At 40.4% G+C, this 18,314-nt stretch overlaps 2 protein-coding genes across 3 annotated transcripts in view; one reads left to right on the forward strand and one right to left on the reverse strand.

Moving 5' to 3' along the window:
* The first annotated feature begins 1,323 nt into the window (after positions 1–1,323).
* DCBLD2 (discoidin, CUB and LCCL domain containing 2) overlaps positions 1,324–18,314 on the forward strand; it is a 37,281-nt gene continuing 20,290 nt past the window's right edge. The window contains exons 1-4 of the mRNA XM_030285694.4: positions 1,324–1,457; positions 13,220–13,447; positions 16,697–16,834; positions 17,979–18,030. Of these exons, the coding sequence (XP_030141554.3) occupies positions 1,346–1,457; positions 13,220–13,447; positions 16,697–16,834; positions 17,979–18,030 (530 nt within the window). The 5' untranslated portion in view covers positions 1,324–1,345. The remainder of the gene's footprint in view (positions 1,458–13,219; positions 13,448–16,696; positions 16,835–17,978; positions 18,031–18,314) is intronic.
* LOC100221041 (cell cycle control protein 50C-like) overlaps positions 4,587–18,314 on the reverse strand; it is a 45,996-nt gene continuing 32,268 nt past the window's right edge. Inside the window, exon 9 of one of the 2 annotated variants that reach the window (XM_072931483.1) lies at positions 4,587–15,828. The gene's annotated coding sequence lies outside the window, so the exon portion shown is untranslated. The remainder of the gene's footprint in view (positions 15,829–18,314) is intronic. The other variant, XM_072931566.1, reaches the window with a different exon arrangement.

Below are 18,314 nucleotides of genomic sequence, written 5' to 3' on the forward strand. Positions count from 1 at the left end.
TTTTGATTCACCTTCCATTAGGTGTTGCAGGATGTATTGGTGGCTATTACATCTTGTAAGATGACTTTAAAAAAATTATTCTGTGATACACTTCCTTGATTTTGCTTTCATTTGGATATCTTCCCATGTCATTAAAAGATTTCAAAAGGGAAAAATATGAAATATTCTAAAATTCTCATGTTTATAATTCCCTAATTATATGAAAAGCTACTTCTAGTAGCTGTGGCACAAGTATGGGCCAAACAAATAAAAAATGGGCAACAAAATTTTGCTGTCTTTAGTCTGAGCATCCAAATCTATTCTGGAATCTTCTGTGATTTGGCACAAGGGGTATGGATGGTATGGGGTATGGTACTCAAGGAAGGAAATGTAATGCTCTCCATGTTTCTTTGTCAACAGGCTATAACAGCCCTTGTACAAAGCCCTTAACAAGCTGTAAGCATAGACTTGGCCACAGTTGAGTTTTCAGCATCTTAATAAGGAATAGTAATGTTAAATCAATTACTAAACATAATCTAAATACTTCTTCAAGCAACTCTGCGGGTTGGGTAAGACTGGCTCCTGAGATGGTTTTCCTGTCCTTTTGGTGGGGCCAGCACTGGACACAACTGGCCAGGAACCAGTATCTGTTTTGTAGAGCTGTTTGGAAGAAGCGGAGAACAAGTTCTTCCTAAAGACAAGTTTTACAGTGCAACCACTGGAAATATCTCCCATCACACACAGCGTGTGTTCAAAAGCTGGGGGACAAGGGCTGAAGCTGCAATTGCTTGGGGCCTCATAGCCAAGCTCTCCCACATCTAGAGCTGCATTCACATTTGTGTGTGGAGCACTTTGACACCAGCTTAACCTTTGACACCAGATTATCCGTTCTGTTATCAACTGCAATACTCGTGTTTCCAAGGACTTTTGTTTGGGTTTTTCCCAGAAATTTTGCCTTCATGTCTACTTCGCGAGGGGGAAAAAAAGCTCAAAGAAGTGAAATACTCGTAGCCAGCTCGCAGAGGAGGGCGGAGGTGGAAGAGAGCGGGAATTCAGGGGCTGGGACCCGGGGACTTGGCCTGGGCCGTGAGCCCCGCGCAGTCCGCCCGGGAAGGCGCGGCTCGGGTCGGGCGCGGAGGGGGCCCCGCGCTCGGCGGAGCCGCCGGGGCTCCGGGCTGCGGGCCCGGCCGAGCGGGGCGGAGGGCGGCAGGAAGCGGGGCGGCTCCGCCGCGCCCCCGGAAGCGGTTGGGCGGCCGCGGGGACGGGCGGGCTGGCGGGCGCGCAGCGCTCAGACGCGGCCCGGCGCGGCCGCCCCGCAGCCCGCGATGTCCCGGGACCGCCGGGCGCGCCGGCCACGCCGCGGGCCATGGTGAGCCCGGGGCGGCTGCGCCCCGCGGGGACCCGGCGGGCGGCCCTGCTGCTCCGCCCCAGCCTCCTCCTCCTCTTGCTGCTGCTGCGGGGCACCGAGGCGCAGAAAGGTGGGTGCGAGAGCGGCGGCGGGCGAGCCCCGCAGCCTCGGCGGCCGGGGAAGGGAACCGACCCTCCGGGGCTCCGCTGCTGGCAGGGGGCGCCCCTCGACATGTGGCCCTTGACGCCGAACCTGTCCCCTGCCTGGCCCACAAAGAGCGAGAGAAGAGCCCCTTTAAAAAAAAAAAAAAAAAAAAAAAAAAACCAACACAAAAACTAAAGAAGAAACATTTTTCCTGCCCGCTGCCGCACTCCCACGGGGAGCGGGGCGGGACCGCGGCTCGCAGCGGCCGGGGCTGCGGAGGGGCTCGGGCAGGGCCGGGGCTGCCTGCTGCCCGCGGGCGGCCCCGGCTGCAGCAGGGACGTGTTCGGCGGGAGCCGGGCACAGGGCAGCTACTGCTGCTGCGAAAATAAACTTACACTCGCCCGAGAGTATGCAGAAGCGTAAAGAGGGGTGAGAGTCCCGAACCGGTGACAGACAGGGTGGTAGGCGTTGTTGGGTTTTTTGGTTTTGTTTTTTGGTTTTTTTGTTTGTTTGTTTGTTTTGTTTTGTTTTGTTTGGAGAAATCGACGAGATTTCTCCTCTTGGGGTGGAATTAATGAGCAGGCTTTAGCACTGTGAAAATTACGAGGCACAATTTGGTCACTTCATGGCAGAAGATCAGAGGATGCCACTGTGACTGTCACTTTGATCGTGTGCTTGGGACAAAGTGGTGGGAGTGAGTGTTTTGACAGCATCTTGAAACTCACATCTGGATTTGGGAAGATTACCTTTGTGGTTTTTTTCAATTCCACTTGCTTCTTGCACTGGTCTTGCATCGTTTCAGAAACTGATCTCCTCAGAAACTGTTTTAAGTTGTCATATAACTTCCTCTTTCTTTCCGTCTCAGAGATGGAAATGCTGCATTTAAATGCACAATGGGATTAGGAACTATATGCACTCTAAGTTAAATTAATTGCATCTAAATTAAATATTAAATTAATTAAAATTAATTAATTGAATGGGAGAAGCTCAGTGTTGCATCTATAGAACAAGGTGATTGTGTGGACCTTTTCCTCTTATTTCCAGCTAATTGCATGTATGTTCTTGTACACGTACAAAACGAATGCTAATAAGCATTTGACACAGCTGGGTTTGCTTTCTTGGAATTTATAACGGAGCTGGAGAAGACCTATTTGCTTTCGAGAGGAAACTGGGCTATTTTAACGTTTAGTCTTTTGAAGGTCGCTGCTGGTTGAGGCAGGCAGCAGCACGGTGTTAGTTCATGCTGTAGGAACATCATGCTTTATTGACCTGACACTTGTCTGACCTTTTGGTGAGCAGACTGAGTTTATTACTCTAGACTGAAATATTGTGGGGGTAGGGAAGAGTCATAATTTGCCTGCAATGATTGAGTTGAACTGGCTCACTGAGTAGTCAGGGGTGTGTTAAAGGGGCTGGGACCATGCAGCAAGAAGTGGCACTTGTGAGGACAGCAGGCTTTTAGGTATGTGTGAAACCTCATCTTTCTGTACTTTGGGAAACTACTGAAGAACTTCTACCCTGATTTCAATTTGCAGTGTTTCTCTAGTTAATGCTTAAAGGTAGCTCAGAAGTTTAACTTTTGAGCAGGAGGGGAACCTTTTTATTGGCAAGCTTAAATTTATTTGCTAACAAAAAGCAGAGCTTGTTTTAAGGTGGGAGACTCTGGTATTGTCGAATACAATGCTTCAATGTGAGAAACTGCTGAAGATTCTAAGAAGAGTTCTGGTAGTGAGGGGCTGTTTCCTTGCCAAAATATTTTTATTTATCTTATTCTGGAGAAGGCTGGGGAGCCCATGTCCTGCATCTCTAAATGCTGGCATAATTCCAATTTGTCTAAGGAATCCCATATAGAAATGAAGCTGCTATCTAGGTTTTGAAGGTCTGCACAAAGTTATTACTCAATCAGGGCATTAAATATGTGATCAGGCTTCTAAGGGACTATCTTGGTTGACAGTGAAAGTAACCAAGACTTGGGGAATTCTGCAATTAATGTTGCTTTTAAGCTCTTTTATAAAAGTAGAGTGATTGATACTGTGTAGTGATACTATGTATGTAGCCTCATTCATTACCTTATTAACCTCTGTTATTAAGTAATTGTTCATTTTCTTTCCTACTGTTCAGCAGCTCTAAGGCTCACATACAACATGGTATTTAAATCTTTTTCTGAAGATAGTGTTTTCATTTCTCACATGCTTTTCTGTAGAGCACCTTACTGGTATGAACTGATTTAAAAATAACATTATTTTGGTCAATGTGAAGCTTGTTTTTATTATTGGGTCAAATGGTACTCCTCTCCTTCCATACAGCAGCAAACTGAGAAATGAAAAAGTGCAGGTATTGCTGTAGTAAATATGTTTTTCATAGTAGCCCACTATATTATCGTGTAGGATTCAAGTGGATTTTTTTTCAGCCTATCATATTAAAATCATTCAGTGTATGTAATTCAGAATTCCTTGGTCAAAGACTTGAACTTGAATGTGTTGCTGTCTTCAAAAATGGAGCATTTTCTATTAGCTCTAACACCTTCAGAAGTGCCTTGTGCTGCATTTCATAATATCATGCCTTGGGGACTGTCTAGCTGATGGCTGTGCAAGTCAGCTCTTGTTATTTTTAAACAGTTCTGTAGTGATTCTAGATCCTGGTTGCAAGGAAAGAGATATTTGAAAAATAATTAGAGCATTTTTTTGGTTTTTCATGTAATTAGTCAGGTGTGAATGAAAGCAAGCCAGCAGCTAAGCTTGCTGCTCTTTGTGGATTGAATTTTGAGAAACAGCGTTCTTAGCAGCTGTTTAGGTATTGACATAAATTTGGTATGGTCTGTTCATTAGCTAAGTTTAGCCTATTTTTTTTTTTTAATTTAAAAAAACACAGCTTGAGGAGGAATGGTTGCTTAGCTTTCATCAAAGTAGAAGTTGAATAATGTGTCAGTATTTCTGATGGTGTGAAGCTTGTAGGGTCTGTAGAGTAAGAACTTTGTTACCACACAAACTGGTTTGTGTGGTAACAAAATCCCAGCCATCTGTTGGGATTCCTAGTGGATACCAATGTACCTGTAAAACAGGGGAAAAGTGCCTAAAGTCAAAAGGAACCTTTTATTCGGAAGCTGATTCCCCAGTGTCTTGAAGCAGATTTATTTGCAGGGTGTAGTGTTGGATGCTTGTTTTTGAATGAAATTCCCACATTTTGTTCTAAACAAATAGCAGCCCATCAGGATGTTGTTATATGCTCAAGCCTTGTTGAAGAAAGTGCAAAGAAGTGATTCACCACAATAGTTTAAAAATGCTTACTGCAGTGTAGCAGAGAAAAACAATTTCTGAATGTCTGGTGCTGAGTTACCGTCATCTGAAAAAGGAAGTGAAAGAACTCGCATCCCTGTGCACATGGAGCCTCATGAAATGGATTTCCAGTCTGTGTTTGGGGACTCAGCTGCAGTATTTGTGTTTCCTTATTTCTCCTCAGTTCTCGGTGTGCTCTCCTCTCCGCAGCACTCCTGCTCTCACTCTGCCTGTTCCTCCTGCAGGGAGGCTGTGGTGGCTCTGGCTGTGGCCAGTCCAGCGCTGGGCAGGCGTTGCTCCATCAGCCATCGTTTGGGGAGAAGGAACGAGGCCAGGAGAAGATGGCTCTAGCTGCAATCTTGTGGCTGAGCGAGATGGAGGGAGGCTGCAGCTTCTCCCAATGGGTCTTGGAAGGGATGATCTCCTGCTATGCCAGGGACTGACAAGGGTTCCAGCTGCTGGGGTAGCCCATTGCAGGTGTGTTTTTCTGCTGCAGAGAGCTCCGGGTGTATGAATACAAAGCAGTGCCACAAAGCTGTGTCACATGAGCGATTGCCATGTGCTGCCTTGTGCCGGTTTCTGTTCTTGCTAAATTAGATTAAGTGGTGTCTCGCTGCCCTTGGTATGCATTGGCCTTGGCAGGGCTGATCTGGAAGAAAGGTAGTCACAGCCAAATCCAAAAGAAATAATTTTGATTAAAAAGACCCTCAGATCTTTGCATGAGAGATTTATTGTCCCTCAAATTAACATCAGATTAAGTGTTTTATAAGGAGGAGGGCAGTGCTCTAATGAACTGGTCTGCTTTTTTAGTGGGACAGTTTTACTTAAGAGTGCAGTGTTTTGAAGATGCGGTTGTGCAGCTTGAGGATTCAGGCATTGGTACCATTTAGGCAGGACTGCTGGGGCAAATCCATTTAATGTCTGTGTTGAGAAGTATGGAAGAATTTTTCAAGGGCAGGGCTGAAAGTTAAGGTAGGCTTTTTCAGGTTTTCTGATGCTCTTTTTAACTTCCCAGCATGGCACCCTGAAGGTAGATTTAGAGAGGAGGAACAGTGCCTGTTAAGAATTTTGTGGAGGAATGCTATTCCTGAAGGGAAGTGAGCTGGTATCAGAAGTATAGACCTAACAAGAGAGGATATTCTTTGCTTTTGAAAACAAGAACCTCAGCAACGTTATTTTTCTTCCTCCAGTTAATGAGCCTTATTTAAGTGGGTGTGTGAATCCGGTGGGCAAAAGGTATATCCATATGTTCTGCAGAGCATCTTTTCTGGGAGGGTGCCTCCCAGTACAGGATCATCTGGGAGCCTGTTGAGGCCATGCTAGCCTTGTCTGCTCCTGTAAAGAGTGCAGGAATCACTCTTTTGTGCAGATACCCTTTGGAGCTCTCGTACTCGTAAGAATGTACTGCATTTTGGATTTAAGCAGTACTGTGCATGCTGGTTTTACATATACATGTCTCTGGCTATAGTAATCAAGCATCTGAGCTGGTGTTAAAAAAAGCAATGGAAGCGTTCTTTCAGAACCTCGTATGCTGTTACTGTGTGCATCTCAAGCCAGTGGCCTTCTAGCACGTTAGTGCAGTCTTTAGGAAAATTATTTTCCTGCTACTGAATGGAGATGTTTGGCTCTCAAGGTTTTCAGGAATGTTTTCTTATTTTATTAATGTAAGAGAAAAAGAAATGTCTCCTTTCTCTGCTTTATGCTGTGGGAATTTATGTATTAGGCTTTTAATGCGATCAGTGCTTCTCTGTAGTTTCAGTCATCAGCTGGTTAAGGGCTGCCTTGGATGCATCAGCTTTCATAGCTCAGATAGTCATCAGTTCAAATGCAATCCCTTTGGAATTACTGCTCTGTGTATTGTGAAATGTTTCTATATTGGTTATTTTATTCATATTTTGAAAGGCTTTAAAAAAAGTCGTGGATTGTCACCCCCACTTTTATAACTGCACCCTGTGCTTTAGGAAAACCTGGAATTTGTTTCGTAGTCAAAGTATTTCCTTTCCCTCCTGCATTTTCTGATTGAGTTGGAACACTCAGTATCCTTTTATTTAAAATAAAAAATTAAAAATGCAAAAATAGGATGTGTAAAGTGTTTTAATTAGACTTGGCAAGACAAGCCACTTGTAGATCTACTTGCATGTAAACATGGAGATTTTTCTGGAGAGAATCCTCACAGGAGTGAGGCAGGTGGGAGATCCTCAGTGTCTTGAGTGGAAAGGTGAGTTACAGAGGTGCAATTTTGTGTGGTTACTTCTCAAGAGTTCAGAGCTTTAGCCTCTGAAAGGATAGTGCACCTAGAGATAGAGCACGTGTGCTGAGCCTGTTGTGCATGTATGACTGCCTGCAGGACCACACAGGGGTTCACAGCTGGCAGCTGCTGCATCCTCAGCAGGACTGCAGCCAGTTAAAGCCCATATCTGGTTATTTTAACTTGGCTCCAGAATGGTTAAGATATGGAGAAAAACATCTTGCCTTGCTCAGTGTGGTGGAAAGAAGCCACTGGTGCTTAATTTTTCTTCTGCAAATCTGTGAGTTTTGTGACAAACCAAGAAGCCCTAAACCACATTATCTGTTAAATTCTATTTTTATGCAATTGTGTACAGGTGTCAAAGTACATCTCATTATCACAAGGGTGGAAAGAGGAATGCATTAAATTGAATGCTTTTGAACACATGTGTACTCAGTCTAGTGATGTTCAGTTTTTGTCTTTTTCCTAAGTATAATTTCCATTACTTTAGATTTTCATTTTAAGAGATGATTTCAAGTTCTCCACAAGGCATCATCTCCTGCACAAAGTATTATTTCCTTCTTGCTGTGAAGAAGGTACAGTAAAGCTTATGGACTAGCTTAAAGTTCATAGATGGTTTCTGCCTCTTTGGTTGGCATTGAAGGTTGTTTAAAATGCAAACATGGGTTGGCAGTGCTGGTGAAAGAAGCAGTTGCTGGTGTTCCCCTACTCTCACACTGTCTTACCCCTCTGTCAAGGAAGGCACTACTGCATATGCATACTCAAATAAATTAGGAGGTTGCTCTAGGTTAAAACTAAGAGCTGTTTTTATGCCAAGTCCCTGCTCTGGTTGGCCATGTGGCTGCATAAATGTTTGCCTCCAGTACCAGGAAGGGTGTGAGAACATGTGGCCAAAAGTGAGAGGCAGACAAGGCTAGCTTTTGTCTGTGGCTGTGCTAATTTAAAGTGCCTTCAAGTGTTTATTGAGCTGTGGCCTTGCTTGTGGCACTGTGGGGTGTTTTGTGTTGTGAAAGATCTGTAGTGGGATGAAATGCCCAAACCAGTGTCTTACTGAGGCAAGTAAATGGCATTAAGATCAAAGTGGACTGTGTGCTTGCTGGCTTGTTAAGAAAATTAATTCTGACAGTGGGACAGATTCCTTCCTGAAGAACATCACTCTGTGGAATTTGGTGGAAAAGCAGTGAGTTTGGAGGACACAAATATGGGCATTTGAAAATACTTGAAAAAGCTATTTAGAATTTGATGTCTCTGTAATTTAATTCCTCAGTGTTTCTTATTCGTGGAACTCTTTTGCTCTTTGTGTAAACTTTCTTGCACACACTGAGAAAAGCAAAAAGCAGATGCAGTGTCTTTTAGTGGTATGCTGAGACAAAGTATGGAAATGCAGAGCACAGGAGCTGAGCAGAAGAGGAGAAATTACAGTAATGTATTGAATCAGAAAGAGTTGTGTATTTGAAGTTAAAATGAATGTTTTAAAACACCCTTTTTTTTGCTTACATGACTATTACAGATCTGGTTCTACCTGTGCTTGGTTAAAAAAGTTACAAATATCTCCAATATTTAGTCACAAACATACATAAAATAATAGCTTATATATGTAAAATATTATCAGGAAACCCACTGGTTAAACTGAGTCTGTTCAAAAGGCAGTGCCATGTTTTAAAATTGAGATTGGTGTTTTGATATGTATCAGCTATGCTTTATAGGTTATGATATTGAACTGTCTCATGTCTTTATCTCACTCTTCTCCAAGTAAGTAATGGGAAAGTATTCACTGGTCTAAAAAATTATTTTAAACATGTTTTGATAGTAAGAACAAGTTTAGCAGTCTAACAGCAACTGTTTTTCAGGGGGAAAAAGTCTGATTAATTGACTTCCACAGCTACAAAGTATAGTTAATATTTTTTGTGGGTATTAATAACCTAGCACCCACTCCTGCATGCTCAGTATTTTTTCATTTTATTAAATCCCACATTTTCTTCAAGTATCAAAATCCCATGGATTTGGTATGTTTGTGTTGGTCCAAGTCCTGTATTTTGTTGATGTAAAGAACTCGGCTCTAAGAAATTTTCAACCATCTGCATGATTGCATCAGACATCAGTGTGCCATGGCCCGGGGGTCATATGAACTCTGCCAGCAGGGTTCATCCAGGCTGCATTCAGAGGAGGTGGATCCTTCTCCTGATGGCAGCACTCTGCCTTCCTCTGCCAGCTGCTTAAGAGGTGCTCCTGTTTCTAACACAACTTCTGGTGAAGAGCTGAACTTTTCCTCTTTGCTGTGAACTTGGTCCCCAGGACATGTGAGATTGGATGGACATCTGCAGCCCCTCCTCGTGTCAGGTGTGAAGTGTGCCCACCAGTGATCTTGTGCTTCTACAAAGGGCTTTATCTATCCTGCACGTGTAGGAGGCCTGTGGTGTGAGAGAGAAGTCTGGAAGAAAGCAGCAGACTTGTTCAGCTGTGTACTGACAAGAGAGGCTGTCAGCCTGTTATGTGTAGTGAATGTAATTCACGACAATTATAATATGGTGTATGTAATATTTAGTATTTTTTGGAAAACACACGTCTGTATTAGAAGCTGCCCCCACACATGTAAAACTCAGTCTATGTTGAAATCTCATTTGCAAGCAAATGGCTGTGGCTGGCCCAGAGATGGGCGTATCTGGGGCCACACGGGACGCCCAGGCGCTGCTCATGGCGTCCCCGACCCGAGATATGGATAGCATGGAACTCCTCCATGCTGCTACGTGGGAGTGCTGGAGCCCCGGAACTGCATCGGGGATTCATCAACACCGACACGGGATTGTTCCACCCCAACGCCAAGAAAAGAAATTTCATAAATGTTTGGGACTCTGAATGGGAAGAAAGGACTGATTGCCCAAACCCTGGCCTCGGGCGGAACTTTCCCTATAAAAACCTCGTATCAGGAGGATGGTGTGGGCATAGAGGAAACCTCCCCTGAGGCTGACTTCTCTGTTGCACATCCAGCACCGACCCCGGTCTCGGCGCTGTTCTTTCCTTGTGGCTGGCTAGATAGAATCTGATTGCAAAATAAAATTTTTTATTTTTAATTTGGCTGGATCAATTTTCATTTATAACAAGCCCATCCAGGAATAATTGATTAGGGAATTGATGTCTTCTGTGTGTTCTTAGATAATCCATTCTCACAGGTTAACAGAAGCAAAAGAAGCAAAAGATTCTGTGGCACTTAATGACTTGAGGATGAACAAAGTGACTACTGTCCTATATCTGCTGCTGTAGTGAAAAGAATTGTACTTTTTCTTGGGGAAATTGCTGAGTATTGCAGGTTGCTTCTTGGATGCTAGATGTGTGCATGTGTCTCTGGAGTTCATCAGTGATGTTTAAAGAAGTGTGGCAGAAATGATGAAGCACCACGTTACATGGAGAGGCTCAAGAACTGCCCTTTTATAGTACCGATACAGCAAGATATGGGTTCATGGTTCTACAAGTTTCACTGGAATTGTGATTTTTAAAATTTTCCAAATAGCTCATGAGTGATGCTGCTGCCCATGGCAGACTGTATATGCCATGATAATCTTCAGAGTCTTCAGGCATGCAGTGTCTGGCGTTTTTGTTATCACTAAGTGAAATACAATAAAAAGATCTAAAATGTCCATTCAGAATAAGCTACTTTTAAAAATCAACTTCATAGTAAGATGCTGCAGTTTGGCACAGCTGTTTTTCCTTTCCTTTCCTTTCTAGTATGCTTTGATGGCAAGTTCTTTAATATGGATAGAGGAATATTTTTCCTCTCATGTTTTTAAGAAAGCCTACAACAAAAGGGAGATTTGAGATTGATTTTCCATTAAATTGTGTGAAGCAAATGAGAAAGTTTTTCTCTCTAGCCATGGGAAACATGACATTGTTTCAAACTACAAGAAGTAATGTCATTTTTAAATGATATGTCTTATGAATGTTAGGCATGATCTTTTCTAGTTTTAACTGGAGAAGCTTACAGCTTAAATACATTTTGGGTCAATGAGGAGACACAGGCTTTCCTTTGTCTTTGATTTCCAGCAGCATAGGCTTAAGATGCAAGAAGGTGGGGAAGAATCAAAGATACAGATTCATGGGCATTATTGGTATTCTTGATTTTAAGAAATAGTATTCTTGTGGTGACTGCATTCCTATTGAAATGAGAACTAGGTAACTTTTGAGCATTATAGTTCATGCAAGGATTTTTATTTTCCTTAAAATGCACTCAGAACAGTCTATCTGCCCATACAGGGGAATGCTACTATGATTTCATATTCAAAAGGCCACGGTGTCAGTGTATTTGCAGAGTACTTTCAATCTGTGAATGAATAAGCAGTTGCTTACCCCATCATGGGACAGGAAAAGCACAGAACTGGTTAGTGGCTCATTGCTTTTGTGTAGGACATAACCTAGAACTGATTGCTGCTTGTGTTGATAATTATTTTTATATCTGCAATATAAAGAGTCTTGAAATGCTAACCCCATGTATCACCATGAATATATTTGTTGTTTTTGTTGTTGTTAATCTAATAAATTCCATGCATTTTGTAATGTGTGTGAGTATACATTGTGAAAATGTATATAAATGTGAGTATACATTGCTTGTGAGAATACATTTTACTAGAAAAGGAATCCTTTATTGTTAAGTGTTAGCATATTAAGGCTGATCAGAAATTTGACATTTGAACACTTAGTAGCTCATAAACCAAAGCCATACAGGCTCTGCATAATAAATCTTTCACTTTTCTTAGGTTTATAACATGCCTTTTGAAAGAAACCAGGATTATAGTGCTATATAAAACATGCAGTTTAGGTTACCTCTTTGTAATGTTGAACAATGGTGTCTTGTGTTAGAAAAACTCTGACTTAGAAGAGTAATTGATCAGCTGTCATCCAAATGGAAATATTTGCCATGGGATAGAACAATGTGTTTTAAAGCAAATTGCATTAATGAAAACATGGCTGAAGAACAGCTTCGCAAATACAAGTTTTGATTTTACTAAGCAGATATTCCAGTTAACTTTTCCAAGGATGTATCATTTTCATTCCAGACTGCTAGCACGATAAACAGCTGCAGTTTGCATCTGCATCCATTTATGATTCTGTGTACTAGTAGTAATTTAGCTTTTATAACATGCAGCTATCTTTCAATGTGCTCAAATTATAAGGACAATAGTTTTTGTTAGCAAAAATTAGTTGTGTTTGTAAACAGATGAATCAGACCGAGTTCACTTGATCACGGGGGCTTGTTTTTTCCACATCACTTCAGTGCATTGGACTTACTTTTCCACTCAGTCTCACATGTAATACATTTAAGAATTTTGAAATTTAGTTAAATTTCTTAAGTATGTGTACAGTTTTTCTACCTAAAGCTCAGCTTACCTTTTTGTATTTAGTAGAGAAATTACACATATTATTAAACACTTTTAGCTGTCAAAACAAATTTTTGTCAATAAGAATCATGGTGATCATTGTGCATGTTACTCTAAGAACATTCACATTTCTAAACCAGCACAGAAATTCTTTCACTTTTTGTGCTACATACTGGGTGAAGTGCATGTCTAGCTGTTGAGTAATCAAATTTATCAGTTTGCTTTTTATAATTCAATATTGACAATACACAATTTGTGCTATTATTTTCCATTTGTCAAACAAATTAGTTTTAGTACTGTTATTACTGTTTAATACTCACAAGTTAGGTAGAAGGCTTCGGGTTGGAGTCACAGCAAATTCCGAAAAATTGATTATATGAATTAAAATAGTAGCAGTAGAAAACAATGTATTTCCAGTTTGGTAGTGGTCAGAGCTGTATTTAATATGCTGTATTTTACTTGCTGTCCAATGGCTGTGTACTTGTTTTTCATTGTGTTGTGAGTAGAGTAACTTAGTAAAACCAATCTGCCCTGGTTTTATTGTCAGGTTTCTCTGTCCTTTTCAGCACCCACTTCCTTCTGTACTGAGGTGTTACGGAAATATGAAATAGCAGGGACACTTCTTGTACATTCTGTTTTTTAAGTCATTATGGACCACTTTCCATCTTGCTGAGGAAGTTGTGGCAGCTCTCTGGCCACCTCTAGTGCTAAGCGGAGCAGTTTGTTAGTTGAGTGGTATTTGTCACCATTACTGTGTCATCTGCATGAGTTACCTTGGAGCTGGCAGTGCTGGAGGGGTGTGATGTGGGGCTCTGAGGATGAGCGTGGTAGCTGATTTCTCTCTGCTCTTTCCCAGGTGATGGCTGTGGACACACTGTGCTGGGCCCCGAGAGCGGGACCCTGGCCTCCATAAACTACCCCCGGACCTCTCCCAACAGCACCGTGTGTGAGTGGGAGATCCGTGTGAAGCCTGGGCAGCGACTTCAGCTCAAGTTCGGTGATTTTGATATTGATGACTCCGATTCCTGTCATTCCAGTTACCTGAGAGTTCACAATGGCATTGGCCCCAACAGGACAGAAATAGGTAGGAGTTTCAATTGTCACTGCTTGAGAACTGCTGTCTTGTATAGAACTCAGGTGTACTGTTGGTACTTTCGTTGCTTTTTAACAGCAGCTGCATCATAAATGCACCACAGATCCTGTTATAATCTTTAGTTCTTGAGATTCTCAAAGGAATCTCCACTGTAATGTGGATTTTTTGCCTCTGACATTTCCTAGTAGCTTGCAAAGTTCTTGTAAGCACTGAAGAGGGAACTGTAAAACTAGAAGCATCTTCATTAAAAAAAAAAAAAAAAAAGGTGCAAATATATATATATCTATCTCTTACCTGAAATGCCTTTCTTTTTATATGAATTCACTCTGATTTGAGCTGTTCATCTTGGTGGTGTTAAAGGATGACAGGCTTCAAAAGGTATGTTCCATCCTCTGATAATGTTCTTAGTTTTTGTTGTCTTCAGGAGAATTTCGCGACCAGAAGTCAGTGAGTTTTTTTTCAAATAGCAGTGTGATTTTATCATCTACATCAAGGTATATGTAGGGTGTTTAGACTCTTACGGTTACTTCGCATAAAATTCAAAATGAACTGTCATTCTTCTTTTTCTAAAATTAGCTGTTATGCAGATGAACTTTGTTTTCTTTCCTAAAGCTTTAATTTGGAGACAGAAAAATATTTACTTCACTGAGACTGTTTTTGTGCAATTCAAATGCTGATCCCACTAAATTGAGTCTTTTTCTAAAGAGGTCAGTGAGTGTTAGGTTTATTAACCCTCTTTTCCAACTGTTACCTAGGTAAGTGTGTGTGAAAATAAGTATGTGCTTGGAGCTGTTGAGCCAGACTTGGTCTAAAATAGGAAACATTGAATACCTTAAATGGCAAGGAACGTCAAGTTCTGATAAGTCTATTACTCACTTTTACAAGGGACTTAATGGGTTCGAGTAAATTCCTGCTTTATTTGTTTCCCTGGCTTTTCAGCTGTGGCCTGCTAGTGTAGTAGCACAGTATGTTGGGGAAATGTGTGTGTTTTTCTGCTCTTAATAAATTAAATCACAGGACAAACAGAGATGTTAACAGTGGCAAATACAGATGAGGCAGGCTTTGGGGTTTTTTTTGTGTTTGAAGCAACAGACACTGGAGAGATTAAACAATGACTTGAATTTTCATGGGAGAAATCTGGACTTATCCTAAGTTTATCCATTCAAGATACTGACATGGTCTAACATTGTTTTACATAACTTGTTTTACATAAAATCTGAAATTCAATCATACTTTTTTTTTTACCCAAAATTACTTAAAAGTTGACAGGTTAGATTAAAAAAATAAATTGTTAGTGAGTTCATTGATAAACAGAGAGGGTTTCTAATGAAGCTTTTAAGGGCTAGTGCTTATTCCAAGCCTCTTGAGTATATATGAAGAAATCTAAAGAAGATTCAGATGCTCAGTGTTAGGCTTGTCTCTAGTGTAAGATCTAGAGGAGTTTATAAGATTTCAATACAGTCAAATCACTGTGCATTTGCAATCAGATGTACTTATTTAAGACACGGGAGTTCCCTCTCCTGGTGTATTGTAGCTGTACAAAGGCACTCAAGATCCTTCAATGCATAACTACAGACAAAATAGCAATATTACATCTTCTGCACACACAGCTGACAGAAGTGTAACTGCAGTCATGCTTTTTCACTTCCTAGTGCTTGCTTTTTAAAAGAGTGACAAAAATCAGGGAAGAGTTAGAAAAATTATTTATAATTATTTAGTCTCAAAAGTATGCCTTGCTGGGAACCATAAAGTGCAGCACTGGAGAGTTTATCCAAGCTGGATTTAAATGGCTTGCACTATGCATTTGCCTGAAGAAGGGGGTAAATGCTGTTTTGAGAGGAGTCTCATGATGGTCACTCATGTAACAAGATCCAGTGGCTGAAAAAAACTTAAAAAAAAAAAGCTTTTCTGGTTTCTTATTAGAAGATACCCTTGCTTTGTTTTTAAAAAAACCTGAATAAGCAACATCTAGAAAGCTCTGAATAATGATAGGAATTTGTATTTTAACTTTTATAATTTTTTAAATTATTTTGATAGTGTTTGGGAGTGCAGTTCACTTTTCAAAAGAAATTGACATACATGTTATATTTATTTTGTATTATATTTGTTAAGAACTATTCCTGCAGGAACACGTTACTCCATTTCCTTTACATTAGTATGGTAATTTGCCTTTATTTGAGAAAGGAGTCTTACCTCTTTTTCTGTTATTTCTGAGTATGATAACATACTCATTATGAGGAAAGCAAGTGGAATGATGAGCTGAAACAGAGGCAGTGTCATTTCCTGCTGGTGATTATTCTCTTTGGTTATCCACTGCAGAATCTTAAATAGGGTTATAGATGGTTTCTACAATATTGAATGATCATGGTAGCCTGTAGAAAAAAAAGATTATTTTTTTCTAAGCAAGTTAATTAACTGGTCAGTATCTTTACTAAAGCTTCTAATTAATAGGACTGGAGAATTCCATATTGACTGGGGCCTGTTTAACAGCAATTCATCCATTAATGTGACTTGGTATCAATTCTAGAATTTCATAGGGCAAATATTGCCAATATCTGTGGACTCCAGCAGTTGAAATTGTGTTATTTTTGTTCATTTTGTATGGCAAGAGAAGCACTCAGATACAGAACCTTTGTTAGAATTTTTAGGTGTGATAAAATAGAAAGAGAACTAATTGGTAATGTATCTTAGTGGTGCTTACCTATGGTATGATGATACATGATATATATATGATACTGCTGAAATGCAGTGAGCTGTGCCTGTTGCTGTCCAGAATTAGGGAAAGTATGTGACAGAAACCATGGAAGAGTCTATGAGGAAGAAGTGCTCCAGTAACTTTGTGAAAAGGACAGCTTTTTTCTCATTTGCTTCTGTAGACGCTTCTCATTGTCCTAACTTGATCCTTTCCCTTGTGAGATTCCTCATGTTCTCTGAAGCTCCGACTGTGGGGGTTATGCATGGCTAGAGGTGAATGGGATAAGGTCACATTTATCTGCAGGTATTGGGGAATTCAAGACCTTGGACAGTGACAAAACAAATGTGGAACTCGCAGTCTGCCATTTGCTTTAACTGGTCACTAAGCACATTGTTTAGTGTCATTCTCGTGTATTTGCTTTTGAGTATACACCAGAACTAACGTGAGCTTACACTGCAGATGAAATAAGAGGCTGGAAATCGAATAAAATGCTTATTACATGTGTTATTTTGGATCAATATTTGTTCTCCTCCTTCTCTCCACAGGAAAATACTGTGGGTTTGGCTTTCAAATGGATGGTTTAATCACTTCAAAAAGTAATGAAGTCACAGTACAGTTCATGAGTGGAATTCACACATCTGGACGTGGATTTCTTGCAGCTTATTCAACCACAGATAAGTCAGGTATTTATAATTATTTTGTAATTTTTCCAATTCAATTGAACCAATTAATTTACTCACATATTCTTACAAATTAACTTCTAAAAATTTAGTACACTTTTCATGATACTTCCGTGTAGGAAATTTGACTGCCTACCTGAAAGTTGCTGTAGTTCTAAAGAAATTTCAAAGTTCAAAGCTTTCCTTGAACAGCAGACTAAAAATGTCAGTTGTCTGTTATAAATGAAAGAATTGCTTCAGATTCAGGACAAAATTAATTTTTTTCAGGCAATAGTCAAGGTGGCAGATAGCTAACAAGTTTTCCTATCAAACTCTATATATTTTACAGACTAACCTTGTGGAAATTTTTATTTCAGTAGCAGGCTCCTGTACTTCCTCAGCTCTTTAATAACATAGTCTGCTGACTAGTTTTTTGTGTTTTTCTTAGTTTTTTCCCCCTGGTTTTGTTCTTTTAAGCCTCTGAAAGAGGTTGCTGTATTTTATTTTGCATCTCCTCCCACTCATTGTAAAGGTGAGTGATATACGTGGTCTGCAAGGAAATGAAGGAGCAGCAGCAACTGCCGCAGAAGGCAAAAACCCTATCTGGAAGTTATTCTGAAAGGATAAAGAGTTTCAGTTTTTAATTTTGTAGGATTTTTGATGCATTCCTCTCTGTATTCTGGACTGTATGTGTTGATACACAGCAAACACAAACATGAGATTTGTGGTATCAGTCATGGATGCCAGTAATGCAGCATTCTAACATTTGTTCTCTGTGGTGCTTGTGTTCAGCACTGCAGAACCATTAAATGATAAAAGCACAGGCCTCTTTAGCTTATTAATTTAATTTTGTGAAAAGAGCATATGTTTCTGTCTCTGATTTATCTCTGAAATATAGTTATAAATTAAAATTAAGCTGCACCGAAAATGAATTTTTGTAGTGTTGTGTCATATTCTCAGTAGATTTCTCAGTTACTCAGACAAATTAGCAAGGTTCTACTGTAATACAAAATCTCTTGCAAGAAAATTTAGTAGTAATGTGGTTTTTTCATTCTGAGACTTTTTGTTAAGCCTCAGAGTCTCAAATTTATGTATTTGTGCACTTTAAAAAGCATATTCAAGCTTGTTGTCTTTATCATCCTTTTGACCTAACCTTTTTTCTTTCCAGACCTAATTACCTGTTTAGACAATGCAAGTCACTTTTCCGAACCGGAATTCAAGTAAGATTGTTTTTTACCTGTTTCCCTCCCAGTCTCTTAAATGAACTTTCTACTTTGCTTTGTTACATATTCTGACGTAGCTTGAAAATTTGCCATCCAGAGAACTTGAGACACAAACTAATTAGGGTTAGAGCTGAAGAATTTTGAGATTTGCACTCATCCTTCCTCCTCCTGTCTCTCCCATTTTTGTTCCTTACATGCAGTATACAGTAGAACCTCGTTAATTTGCACTAACACATAGGAGTCAATATCTCATTTTCATAGAAAGACTATTGCTTTTACAA

The sequence above is a fragment of the Taeniopygia guttata genome, chromosome 1 (genome assembly GCF_048771995.1).
Source record: "Taeniopygia guttata chromosome 1, bTaeGut7.mat, whole genome shotgun sequence".
Lineage (NCBI taxonomy): Eukaryota > Metazoa > Chordata > Aves > Passeriformes > Estrildidae > Taeniopygia > Taeniopygia guttata.